General features: G+C 44.6%; 1 protein-coding gene across 1 annotated transcript; it reads right to left on the bottom strand.

Moving 5' to 3' along the window:
- Nucleotides 1-613: 613 nt before the first annotated feature.
- On the bottom strand, nt 614-3,286 carry LOC119308426 (basic leucine zipper 19-like). Its single transcript, XM_037584553.1, has 4 exons — nt 2,820-3,286; nt 1,818-1,908; nt 1,291-1,417; nt 614-1,028 (listed from the first exon to the last, which is right to left on the bottom strand). Exons 1-4 carry the CDS (start codon nt 3,164-3,166, stop codon nt 874-876), a joined length of 720 nt encoding a protein of 239 aa, XP_037440450.1. The 5' UTR covers nt 3,167-3,286; the 3' UTR covers nt 614-873.
- Nucleotides 3,287-13,545: the final 10,259 nt, after the last annotated feature.

The following is a 13,545-nucleotide window of genomic DNA, read 5'->3' as shown; positions in this document are numbered from 1 at the left end:
CCTTTGATCCCTCAAAGAGCTATCTCTCTGGCTTGGCCTTGTCTTGGGAGCTTATTGCTGTTGTACCCTTGTTATTGCGCCTGTGTACAGTCTGGGCAACATACATAAAGGTTTGTTGCACTGACAGGCACCCAATCCAGGGTACTAACGGAAATCTGCACCATTAGTGCCAAGCTCTAGAATGAAAACTTTAGGACTGATCTGAACTAGTTGAACGAGGCAATGGGGGTGTCCCACATCATCCCGTTGTGGAGGCATTTGTCTCAAGTTGTTTGGATGTTCTCTTCGGAGTGAAAACTGAAAACCAAGATCTAGCCTCCGTGGGTGGATTTGACGATGATGAGGCTCGCACATCGTTGCCTTCTTGGAGGCGTCATTGTTGAAGCAATTTTCCCATATTGTGAGTGTTGTCATCGGTGGTGGTTGATGTTGATGGTTTACATGATGTAGTTCACTTTGACATTTTTTTATGTTTTCTTTCTTTCTTTCTTTCTGTGTTGGTTGTGTCATCATAATTATGCATAGGTTGGATGTGTGTTCATTCCGATTGCAATCTTGATGCGACTTTTATAGTCAATAAAAGCGTCCTTTATAGAGAGAAAAAATCTGTTTCCCACAAACCGAAGACCGAATAAATGTAATAAAAATATCTTTACCAACACAAATGTAAGGATGGTCCAAACAATATATCTACGACAATTTTCCATCCCAACACAATTATCGGTAGGGATGAGTAAACATCACAAAAAACAAAAATAAAGAACATGTCAAACTGCACAAATAATCTAGTAACATTGGTGTGTTTCCACACGATGAATCGACAAGAGTGAAAGGAAAAAGTCACCACAAAAAGGCTGGTTGCGCCATGTTGTGCTATCGCATCGCGGCTCCCTCACACATAAGGAGCTCTTGCTTGGCCTGCATTGAGGCGGCCGTGGCCATGTCTGTGCCGCCTGTGGCCTTGATCTTCTGGTGGTGGAACAGCTGCCGTAGTCGCTCAATCTCCTCTTTGAGTGCCTCTTGATGAGCTGCATTGTAACTTTGGGATGAGTTTAAACAAGACACCGGATGGCTTTGCTTAACTAGGAGTCAATCAAAAAAATTGTTTTGCAGAATGTTTATTTTCATTCAGTAAATCTGTTTGCATCAAAACATTATTTGCATTTTGTTCAAATTAACAGTCTTTGGTTGTGCTGGTTGGTGCCTGACAAAAAAGATGGCACTGGAGCCCATATTTATCACAGAGAAACGGATAATAAGTTAGCTAAACGGGGCAGGAAGGTTCGGTACCATCTTTGAAGATCTTGTCTTGTGCAAGGGCGGCAATTCTTTGCCTGAGATGGCTGTTGCCGACGGTCAGTAATGACCGCTGATGATCTAGAAAGGCCACGCGGGGAGAGAGTGCTGACACCTCCATCTGAACCAAGTAAACAACCAATCAAATTTTGGGATTTCATCAATGGTTAAAATTCTCGTTTTGTTGTCTCTGAACTATCTCGAGTAATAGTGAAAAACTTGGTAATTGCTCTTGGAGACTGAGCTCATCCACTCCCAAATGAACAGTAATTTTGAAAAAAAAATTAGCAAACAACACTGAAAAGAAAACGGACATTGAAAATGTTCTGAGTGTGCTAGGTGTATGCATAAGTCGTGGACACTTATTTCTTCACACACACAAAATTAGGGACTATTTGTTGGGAATGCAAGACAGAAATTGTCGAAGTATTCAGTATGCGCAAGACTAGTTTCTTGGTTCTTCTGATATCTTTCTGTAGTTCTTCGTTGAGGTCCGTTTACGAGAGAAGTAGAGTGAATACCTGGAGACCGGTGACGCTGCGTTCAAGCTCTGAGATGTACTGCAACTTCCGAACTCTTGACCTCTGCGCTGACTGCCTGTTCGCCAATATCCTGAAACAAAATTGCCAACTAATTTGTTACTACTAGATTCGCAGAGTTTGGTGTATTCAGCTTACCAAGGGATACAGTATGAATGTATGATGGGAAAGCCCATTTCGGTAATTGTTTTACAACGAAGCATGCACATTTGAGTAATATTTACGCCTGAACAAGAACAATTATTTTCTGAATTTTGAGATCCAAGCTTGAAATGTACTCCTAGAAGCCTCCGTGCTCCGCAGGCCAGCTTAGCGCACGCAAGAAGAGGGAAAGCTGGGCCGAGCCGAGCCGTCGGGAGGAGCAGCCACCTAAACAGAGCATGGCCAGGCCGCAGCATGCGCCAGACGGCCAGAGGACCGGCAGGGGTTGGGGCAGCAGCCGAAGAAGCGGATCTCGAAGGGAGGGGATCTCGCGCGCGAGAGGGCATGACCTCGCCGCCGTCCTCCGCTCCGTGTCGCAAAGCTTAGCCCGGTGACCTCCTCCGGCGACGGCGAAGGTAGGACGTGGCGGTTAGGAGGTGGCGACGGGGAGCCTCCGGAGCCGCCGAGAGCGACCCAGGACCAGGAGGCAGAGTCGAATCAAAATTTCCAGTTTAAAATGGCTTTTAAACTGGCAACTTCTTGCAGAGTTGTTAATTTGAACAGCTAGTCTTGATTTATGAACACTCAAATTGTATTTTTTTTTCACTGGGGTAAAACCAAAAATACTGATTCACTGCCGGTAATTATTGGCTCTAGAGATACAGTAAACGAATGTACAGTTGCCGTAGAATCGCCAACCAAATCGAGCTTTATATGTTTAAAATAAACGTAATTGTGTTTCTACCGTTTACTCTGGCACTATACCACATGAACCCATAAAAAAATTAACTTTACTCCGCTAAAAAGAAAAATTAGATTTGCTAAGTAGCAAATGTAACAGACCTTTTAACCCGCTTAGGGTCACCGAAGCCGTCCGCGGCGGTCATTGCGCCCGCGCTGGCCGCCCCCTCCTCCGCCTCTCCCGTGTCCATGAAGCCCGGCCTGTCGCACCCGCCGTCGACATTGGAGAACATGGACATGAGCTGCTCGTCGTCGAGCCTGTCGAACTCGTCGTCGCCGCCGCCGCCGCTGAGGATGTGGTCCATTGGCACGGCCTCCAGGAAAGCCGCCGGATCGCTGGCCGAGCGCCGGTGCACGCCCCGTCGCGCCGCAGCGAACCCGAGGAACTCGCCTGCCACCGGCCAGTCCTGCTCCCCCGCGCTCGGCGCTCTCGGCGGCAGCTGCGCCATTTCTTGAGCTATCTAGCACCGCCGGGTTCTTCCTGTGTACTACTCCGTATGTGTGTGGGCTGCAAGTGTAGGAGATGTGTAGGTGGAGGTGTATATATTTTGTTTCTCGGTGCACATCACATGCAAGGTATGTGTGTAGGTGCACATCACATGCAGATGCAGGGTGGGGGCATGTTGCATTAGTGTAGATGGGATGAAGGTGTTGATTTTATGGCCATTATTCGTGGCAACATGCATGTGTTTAGGACTAGGCATCAATAAGATGCTGGAGATATGGTGGTTAGTTAGTGCTAGTAGTAGTACGTACTCTACATGACAGCAAGAGATATGGTAGTTAGTTAGTGCTAGTACTTGCTTAGTGAGAGGTCCCAATTTTTAAAAGGAGAAAAGGTGGCAGCTAGGTAGGAACAAGCATGGAGGTCACATGATGGGCGGAAAGGAGATAGCTAGCAACAGCTAAGTGAGAGAGTGCTGCTGTCCTCCTACAGTGCTATTGTAGATTGGAGAGTTATATATATATACTACATGCATATTATTTTGAGATCCAGTAGTTAATCAGAGAGTTGCAGGGAGAAGTTATCCTTGCTTGTGGATTTCAGAATTCAGCTGGCAACCGCAGCAGCTGGGCCAGCGCTTCATCGGGTCTCCGCCACCACGTGCTGCACTCAGTGGCCCTGACAGACAGATGATGCTGTTCCCCTCCCTCTACATTTCAGATCCAATGGATTTGCGTTGGTGGGTCTTTTTAGCTTTTGTTTCCACATATGGATCCAGCACGGAACTGATTGGAGCAATGGAACTCGTTTTCTCTAACCCCTTTTCATCGACGAAACACGCGTGGTACATAATAACGAGAATAAACGAGACATGGATTTTTACGTGGAAATCCTTGCAGGAGTAAACTATGGATGCATGAAGGCGCAATCATTATGATGGAAGAGCACGAGACGACAGATCATCTTAGGTGCGACTACATAGTATATATATATGAGCGGCAACACATAAGAGTCTTTGTAGGACAAGTAAACGAGTTGTACTCGTACGCATCGGTATCAACGCAAAGCTCACACCGTATGTACTACATAGGTTCTTGCTTCTGGTTCACCACGGATACTCCTAACTTTTTCTTCAGATCATCATGCTTCTCCAGTAGTACAACAATTTCTTCTTCATATCCCTCGCGTGTTGACTTGAGTTCCACTTCTACCTCGATATTCCTCTTCATCAGCTTCTTAGTCTTCTTCATGATAGCGCACATCAGGTTCTCGTATCGACGAATGTGTTGATCCATCTCCTGAATATATGCAACAATTGATCCATCCTTCCTGGTGCGAATCATCTCCCATTCCTTGTCTCGGTGTCCACATATCTGATAGACGGTGTCTTCAAGCTCCTTGCGGTACACCTCATAAATTCGTCCAAAAGTGATGTGGGCTGCCATGATCTTTCCCAAGTTCCAACTTGGTGCATCCAAGGTAAAATCAATGGGCTCCATTGTTGGTGCAAACGTCCTCCCAGGTACACGAACTTTGATCCTCCAGCGCTCCTCTTCCGATAATGTTGCAGTGAAGGTTCCAGTGAAGCTCAGTAGTCCGATGTTCAGGTACTTCGTGACTTCCTTCAAGTGTCATACGAAAGGGGTGTCGTCATCCGGCTGAGTGAACTTGTTCCTGGGGTCCGTCATCTATAGAGTAGAAATAGAGAAGAATTAGAAATGAGCAAAGAAGAGTATCCTGTGGCTTTTCCTAGTGGTCGCGTCCTACAGTCAGCATGTTCTCTGATACCATCTTGTAGTTTAGGATCAAAAGTATGTCTAGAGGAGGGTGATTAGACTACTTGACCAAATAAAAACTTAACATTTTCCCAATTTTAGTTCTTGGCAGATTTTAACAATTTAGCACAAGTCAAGCAATCTTAACACAATTCAAGCAAGCATGCAAAGAGTATATAAGCAGCGGAAAGTAAAGCATGCAACTTGCAAGAATGTAAAGGGATGGGATTGGAGAGTGCAAACGCAATAGGAGACACGGATGTTTTTGGCGTGGTTCCGATAGGTGGTGCTATCATACATCCACGTTGATAGAGACTTCAACCCACGAAGGGTAACGGCTGCGCGAGTCCACGGACGGCTCCACCCACGAAGGATCCATGAAGAAGCAACCTTGTCTATCCCACCATGACCATCGCCCACGAAGGACTTGCCTCACTAGGGTAGATCTTCACGAAGTAGGAGATCTCCTTGCCCTTACAAACTCCTTGGTTCAACTCCACAATCTTGTCGGAGGCTCCCAAGTGACACCTAACCAATCTAGGAGACACCACTCTCCAAAAGTTAATAGATGATAGATGGTGTGTTGATGATGAACTCCTTGCTCTTGTGCTTCAAATGATAGTCTCCCCAACACTCAACTCACTCTCATGGGATTGGATTTGGTGGAAAGATGATCTGGGTGGAAAGCAACTTGGGGAAGGCTAGAGATCAAGATTCATATGGTTGGATTGGAAAATCTTGGCCTCAACACATGAGTAGGTGGCTCTCTCTCAGAAAATGGGTAGTGGAAGTGTAGGCACATTCTGATGGCTTCCCTCACAAATGAGGAGAGGGTGGAGGGGTATATATAGCCTCCACACAAAATCTAACTGTTACACACAATATACCAAACTTGGTGGGACTGAATCAGAAAACTCGGTCGGACTGATTCAGTACATAATGTGACCATTGGGCAATTTCGGTGGGACCAACATGTCAACTCGGTGGGACCGATGTCATTAGGGTTAGGGCATAACGTAATCTCGGTTTGACCGATTACACAAACTCGGTTGGACCGACTTTGGTAATAAGCTAACCAGCGAGTTGCTCAGGCAAACTCGGTGGGACCGATTCGCTCGTCTCGGTTGGACCGAAGCGTTATGAAAAGGAAACAGAGAGTTTGCATTGCAGACTCAGTGGGACCGGTCGCTCATCTCGGTTAGACCGAAATGTTACGAAGGGGAACAGAGAGTTTGCAACCCCATCTCGGTGAGACCGAGATCCCTATCGATGAGACCGAAGTGACTAGGGTTTCTGGCAGTGGCTAGGTCAAATGAACTCGGTGGCGCCGGATGGATCAAATCCGTGGGGCCGAGTTTGACTTTTGGTTTGGGACATATGTAGATATGAGAAAGTGGTTTAGGGCTTTGGAGCATACCACTAAGCATTTTGAGCAAGCAAGCCATTAAGCAACACCTCATCCCCTTTTAATAGTATTGGCTTTCCTATAGACTCAATGTGATCTTGGATCACTTAAATGGAAAATGTAGAGTCTTGGACTTTAGATCTTGAGCCAATCTTTTGTCCTTAGCATTTTTAGGGGTCCACAATGCCAAACATTCAACTTTCCTGAAATATTTATCTTGAAATGGCATTAGTTCAATGAGCTATATGTTGTTCATCATTACCAAAACCACCCAGGGATAGTTGCACTTTCAATCTCCCCCTTTTTGGTAATTGATGACAACATATAGATCAAAACTTTGACAAATGATAATAAGATTGAAATACATTGTCGCTTTGAGAAGTATGTGATAAGCAAGAGCTCCCCCTAAATTTGTGCATTATTTAGAATTTGCTTTGGACTGCAAATGCACAATGTGTTAGGATCATGGGTCACTCTTCCATGTGACATACATCTTGGTGGAGCGCTCAAAATGATAACAATTGAAAAACATGCACTCATCACCAAGCAAAGTGAATGATCATAAATGGATATAAGGGATAATATCATTCAAGCACACATTAAGGTAGCATATGGTCAAACACATGATCATCCAAGTATGTCACAAAAGACATAGTGTATCAAGCAAACACACGGTAAAGTATCAAGAAAATAAAGTGCAAAGAGAGACAAAAACAACACACACTCTCTCTCAGAATATGATCTATACATATTTCTCCCCCTTTGGCAACAAATTACCAAAAAGTTAAAAATATGCATAGTGCTATGCGTCTCTCAGGCTTGGTCTTCATGAGGTGGTGTAGAGATGACTCCAAGGACGAAAGCTTCTGTAGATGTAACTGGAGCTGGTGGAGTGGTTGCTGGAGGCGGCACTGAAGCTGTGGCTGCTGGTGCAGATGTAGTGGCTCTTGTATCTAGAACAGGCACTACAGCAGACCTCTGACCTCTTGGCACTCTTGTGAAAGCATCTGTAGTAGACTTGCCTTTCTTCTCCTCTACCTCCTCCTGGAGTTGCTCAACCACTGACTGAATCTCGGTTACTTTGATATCAAGATCATAGAATTTATGTTTAATGATCCTCTCCAAACTCTCCTGATTTTGAGTCAGGGTGGCCAAGCCCTTCTCAATCCTCAAGGTGGATTGGATCAGATATCCAAGTTGATCTTGCTTACTCTTTAAGAACACCTGAGATGCCTCTTCAGCACTTGGCATCTTTGCAGCTTTCTCTGCCCTTGCCTTCTCTCTCTGCTCATGTGCTTGCACTGAGGAAGGATCTTTCTCATCCATAACAACAGTGTTATCCTCAAAATCTGACTTGAGAGGTAAATGCTCCTTGTCCAACAAATAAGTGCATGTGCCCATCTTGGAGTTGATGAGCACCTGAATATGTGAAGCATACCCACAAGACCTCGTCTGATCTACAACTGTCCTTTTGATTGTTTCCACAATCAGACTCATCACTTTGAACTTCTGAGGAACATCAAATATGTGCAGCAAGTTGATGGAATGTCCTCTTATCATTATGTGATCTCCAGACTTGGGCAAAAGAGTATGCCTCAGGATGGTATTGATTGTAGGTAGGACTGACAATAAGTGCTTCACTGAGCCAAACTTGTGAGTTTCCAGGTCTGCATCAGGAATTTCCTTGTACATACTTGCCATTGAGTTATGGTCTTTCTTCTTTTTGGCATACACATCCAAGTCATCCTCATGAGCTTCTGGGGCATTTATCAATTTGGCCCATTCATCAACAATGGATTGGTACCTAGTACCTTCTGACATCCATACAATTCTGCCATCTGGATAAAAGTGAGGAGTGGAATAAAATTGCATGATCAGCTCATCATTCCACTTAGTGAGCTTCTGGCCAACAAACTTGTCCACTTCACAAGCCTTGAAGCTATGATAGACAACTGGGAAGTGATCTTCATTTTCTCTAATGTATGTCCAGTCAACCCATCTCATGTCACATACTATGTCTTCTTATCAAGCAGAATAGTCTCATAGAAATCTTGTTGTTCCTTAGTGTGGAACCTGTAATCCACAGCAGTTCTCCTCCTTACAGCATATGGGTCATTCTTCCTCCCAAGTCTCAGACCTGCATCCTTCCTGATCCTCATGTCCTCTGCTACAGGATGTGTATCATTGTGGTCTGGAATCTTTGGTTTGATCTTCCTTAGCACTTGGGCTTCAGCTTCTTCTTCTTCAACTTCAGGCACTGGGGCCTTGTTCTTCTCCTCAGCAGGAATGTTTCTTGTACTCCTCTTAGGTGCAGACTTGGTGGCTGGAGCAGCAGTTTTGGGAGCAGATTTGGGCTTAGCAACAACCCCTGACTTAATTGCATCTCCCATTAGATTTTGTGCCTTAGGTGCTGGAGCAGCATCCTCTTCCTCTTCATCATCAGATCTCACCATAGTAGACTTTCCAAGTACTTTAGTTGTTGTACTTCTTGCCCTCTTCTTCTTCTTGTCTTCACCAACTGCCTCTTCTTCAGATTCAATTGTGAACTTCATGGTTTCTCCTGTGGAAAATTTTCTTGGCTTGGATGTAGGCACTCTCCTTGCTGGTGCCTTTCTGTTCATGCCTGGCTTAGTGGATGCAGCAGTGCCAAACTCCTTCTTCACCACCTTATTCTTTGAAGTGGCCTCATCCTCAGCTACAACATAATCTTCATCCTCTGAATCTGAAGTTCTCTTCTTTCTTGCTTTAGTAGCTGCCTTGGGCAAGTTACTAGGTGTGCTCCTGCTGCCCTCATCATAGCTGCTGGAGGGACTAGTGACCTCACTCAACTGCTCTTGCTGTTCAGATCTGTTTTGGTTGTCACTTTGGTCAGACATCTTGCAGGCAAACTGTCAGCAGACCCTGTGTATAGTTTGTAGATGAGGTAGAGTAGGTGAGCATCACAAAGTATAGAGGTTTTGCAAAACAAATTGAGTCAAAAAACTTAGTTTTAGTTCTCTACAGAAATGATCTCGGAGCTACCGAATTGACAAACTTGGTGATACCGAAGCAACACTTGGAACCTAGACTAGTGAACTCGGTTAGACCGAGTCACAGTTCGGTGGCACCGAGATTACTAGGGTTTCACTGAATCTTGAACTCGGTCACACCGATTTGCAATTTTTGGTCAGACCGAAAAGTACATGTGCAATGGCCTAAGCCGAATCAGTGGGACCGATTTCTACATTTCGGTCGGTCCGAGATGAGTTCTGCGGAGAGCTAACCCTAAAAAAAATTAATCAATCTAGGCCTAAGGAAGATTTAGCTGGATAGATCAATCTCATTCGTGGCAAGAATCATGGCGTTGTCCTTGTGCTAGAAATCAGAGTTAAAAAGACAGCACAAGGGGTCGAACACGTACCCTAGAACGGCGGGTGTTCGCTACGGCGGCGACGACGGAGCAGAATCCATCATCGTCGGCAGAATCCAACGGCTGGAGGTTGCTGGCAGCGGGGAGACGATCCGGAGACCCGAGGAGGCAGAGCAGGATGCGCGCGGGCTGAGGGGATTTGAAGTAATTTCCAAAATTTCACTTGTGGGTTTTTATATCCCGACCCTGTTGGTGTGACCGAGTGGAACAACTCGGTGGCACCGAGATTGCAGAATTACAAGCGGTTGCTGCAACTCGGTGTGACCGAAGTGTTCAAATCAGTTGCATCGATATGAAAACCTAGATCAACTTAGTGAACTCAGTTTGACGAAATGGATGTCTCGGTCAGACCGAAATGCACAAAGAGGTTTTGGGAGTTTAAGTCTATGACGAATTGGGGACTCCGAGTGCTCCTCACACAGAGTGGTTCGAATCTGACTTGATCAAACTTTGTGATGTAGCATGAATAGAGTTTGAGACGAGAAAATCATAGATAGCTAGAGAAGGCTCTTAGGCATTCTTGTCCATCCACTTGGCAAAAGAGAAAAAGAAACCAAACAAACAAAACAACAAGTGGATGTCCTCGAATGAGTAAAATATGCAAACGACAGGCTCACACAATAAAATGGCAAATGAAACATGTGAAAGCATGCAAAACCAATCGTGTCTCGGATGGGACTTCTCAATGCGTGAAAGGTAAGAATAGAGTCCGGAGGTTTCCTTACCTGATAAACCGACCTTGTACAAACCCTAGACCCCCTCCGGTGTGTATATAAACTAGTGGGGTTAGTCTGTAGAAGGCAACTTTCATCATCATCGGAATCTTCATAGGCTAGACATCTAGGGTTAGCCATTACGATCTCAAGGTAGATCAACTCTTGTAATCTTCATACTCGACAATTATAATCAAGCAGGAGTAGGGTTTTACCTCCATTAAGAGGGCCCGAACCTAGGTAAATATCGTGTCCCCTGGCCTCCTGTTACCATTGGTCCTTAGACGCATAGGTTGGGCCCCCCTACCCGAGATCTTCCGGTTTTGACACTGACACACTTCACCAACACCGTCATCACACCATCGTGCTGACGGAACTCATTAACTCCATCGACACTCTGCTGGATCAAGAGTTCGAGGGACGTCATCGAGCTGAACGTGTGCAGAACTCGGAGGTGCCGTACGTTTGGTACTTGATCGGTTGATTCAAGAAGACGTTCGACTACATCAACCACGTTAAGTTAATGCTTCCACTTTCGGTCTACAAGGGTACATGGACACACTCTCCCCCTCTCGTTGCTATGAATCTCCTAGATAGATCTTGCGTGAGCGTGGGAATTTTTTTGAAATTGCATGCTACATTTTCCAACAGTCGCATCCGAACTAGGTTTATGCGTAGATGATATGCACGAGTAGAACACAAAGAGTTGTGGGCGGTGATGGTCATACTGCTTACCACCAATGTCATATTTGGATTCGGCGGTATTGTTGGATGAAGCGGCCCAGACCAACCTTACATGACCGCGTTCATGAGACCGACTCCACCGACAGACATGCAACTAGTTTTGCATAAAGGTGGTTGGCGGGTATCTGTTTCTCCAACTTTAGTTGAATCAAATTTGACTGCGGCCGATCCTTGTGAAGGTTAAAACAGCAAACTTGATAAATCACCGTTGTGGTTTTTGTGCCGTGGGTATGTACGGTTCATGCTAGCAACCTATAGCAGCCACGTAAAACTTGCAACACACAAAGTAGAGGATGTCTAACTTGTTTTTGCAGGCCATGTTGTGATGTGATATGGTCAAGACCTGCTGTGATATAAAGATTGTTGTATGAGATGATCATGTTTTGTAGAAGTTATCGGCAACTGGCAGGAGACATATGGTTGTCACTTTATTGTATGAAATACAAGCGCTATGTAATTGCTTTACTTTATCACTAAGAGGTAGCGATAGTCGTAGCAATGGTTGGAGAGACAACCACGACGCTAAGATGGAGATCAAGGTGTCAAGCCTGTGATGATGGAGATCATGGCGTTGCTTGGATGATGGAGATCAAAAGCACACGATGATGATGGCCATATCATGTCACATATTTTGATTGCATGTGATGTTTATCTTTATGCATCTTATTTTGCTTAGTACGGAGGTAGCATTATAAGATGATCCCTTACTAAAATTTCAAGGTATAAGTGTTCTCCCCGAGTATGCACCGTTGCGAAAGTTCTTTGTGCTGAGACACCACGTGATGATCGGGTGTGATAGGCTCTACGTTCAAATACAATGGGTGAAAGCCAGATTTGCACATGCAAAATACTCAGGTTAAACTTGACGAGCCTACACTGGAGATCGAAAGGTCGAACGTGAATCATATAGTAGATATGATCAACATAGTGATGTTCACCATTGAGGACTACTCCATCTACGTGATGATCGGACATGGTTTAATTGATTTGGATCACGTATCGTTTAGATGACTAGAGGGATGTATATCTAAGTGGGAGTTCTTGAGTAATATGATTAATTGAACTTAATTTATCATGAACTTAGTCCTGATAGTTTTTTGCATATCTATGTTGTAGATCAACAGCCCGTGCTACCGTTCCTTTGAATTTTATTGCGTTCCTAGAGAAAGCTAAGTTGAAAGATGATGGCAGCAACTACATGGACTGGGTTCATAACTTTAGGATTATCCTCATTGCTGCACAGAAGGATTATGTCCTTGATGCACCGCTCGGTGCAAGGCCTGCTGCAGGAGCAGAAGCTGATGTTGTGAATGCCTGGCAAGCTCGATCTGATGACTACTCATTAGTTTAGTGTGTCAGCTTTACGACTTAGAATTGGGACTTCAAAGACGTTTTGAACGTCATGGACCATATGGGATGTTCCAGGAGTTGAATTTAATATTTCAAGCAAATGCCCGAGTTGAGAGATATGAAGTCTCCAACAAGTTCTATAGCTGCAAGATGGAGGAGAATGGTTCTGTTAGTGAGCACATACTCAGAATGTCTGGGTACTATAATCACTTGACTCATCTGTGAGTTAATCTTCCAGATGATTGTGTCATTGACAAAGTTCTTCAATCACTGCCACCAAGCTACAAAGGCTTTGTGATGAACTACAATATGCAAGGGATGGAAAAGACTATTCCCGAGCTCTTTGCGATGCTAAAGGTTGTGGAGGTAGAAATCAAGAAGGAGCATCAAGTGTTGATGGTTAACAAGACCACTAGTTCCAAGAAAAAGGGCAAGGGTAAAAAGAAGGGGAACTTCAAAAAGACTGACAAGCAAGTTGTCACTCCCGGGAAGAAACCCAAGTTTGGACCCAAGCCTGAAACTGAGTGCTTCTACTTCAAAGTGACTGGTCACTGGAAGCGGAACTGCCCCAAGTATTTAGCGGATAAGAAGGATGGCAAGGTGAACAAAGGTATATTTGATATACATGTTATTGATGTCTACCTTACTAATTCTCGTAGTAGTGCCTGGGTATTTGATACTGATTCGGTTGCTCATATTTGTAACTTGAAGCAGGGACTATGGATTAAACGAAGATTGGCTAAGGACGAGGTGACGATGCGCGTCCGAAATGGTTCCAAGGTTGATGTGATCGCCGTCGGCATGCTACCTCTACATCTACCTTCAGGATTAGTTTTAGACCTGAATAATTGTTATTTGGTGCCAGCGTTGAGCATGAACATTATATCTAGATCTTGTTTAGTGTGAGACAGTTATTCATTTAAATTAGAGAATAATGGTTGTTCTATTTATATGAGTAATATCTTTTATGGTCATGCACCCTTGAAG

This window comes from Triticum dicoccoides, chromosome 5B (assembly GCF_002162155.2).
Source record: "Triticum dicoccoides isolate Atlit2015 ecotype Zavitan chromosome 5B, WEW_v2.0, whole genome shotgun sequence".
Lineage (NCBI taxonomy): Eukaryota > Viridiplantae > Streptophyta > Magnoliopsida > Poales > Poaceae > Triticum > Triticum dicoccoides.
Note: the sequence above shows the minus strand (reverse complement) of the source record. Positions and strands in the feature narration are given on the sequence as shown.

Bases quoted from the DNA above. Each gene is read 5' to 3' on its own strand.
- LOC119308426 (XM_037584553.1), bottom strand. From the start codon at position 3,166: ATGGCGCAGCTGCCGCCGAGAGCGCCGAGCGCGGGGGAGCAGGACTGG. The intron at 1,909-2,819 runs GTCTGTTACATT...ATTTTGTTTCAG, and splicing joins GACCCTAAGCGGGTTAAAAG to GATATTGGCGAACAGGCAGT. The intron at 1,029-1,290 runs GTACCGAACCTT...GTTACAATGCAG, and splicing joins AGACAAGATCTTCAAAGATG to CTCATCAAGAGGCACTCAAA.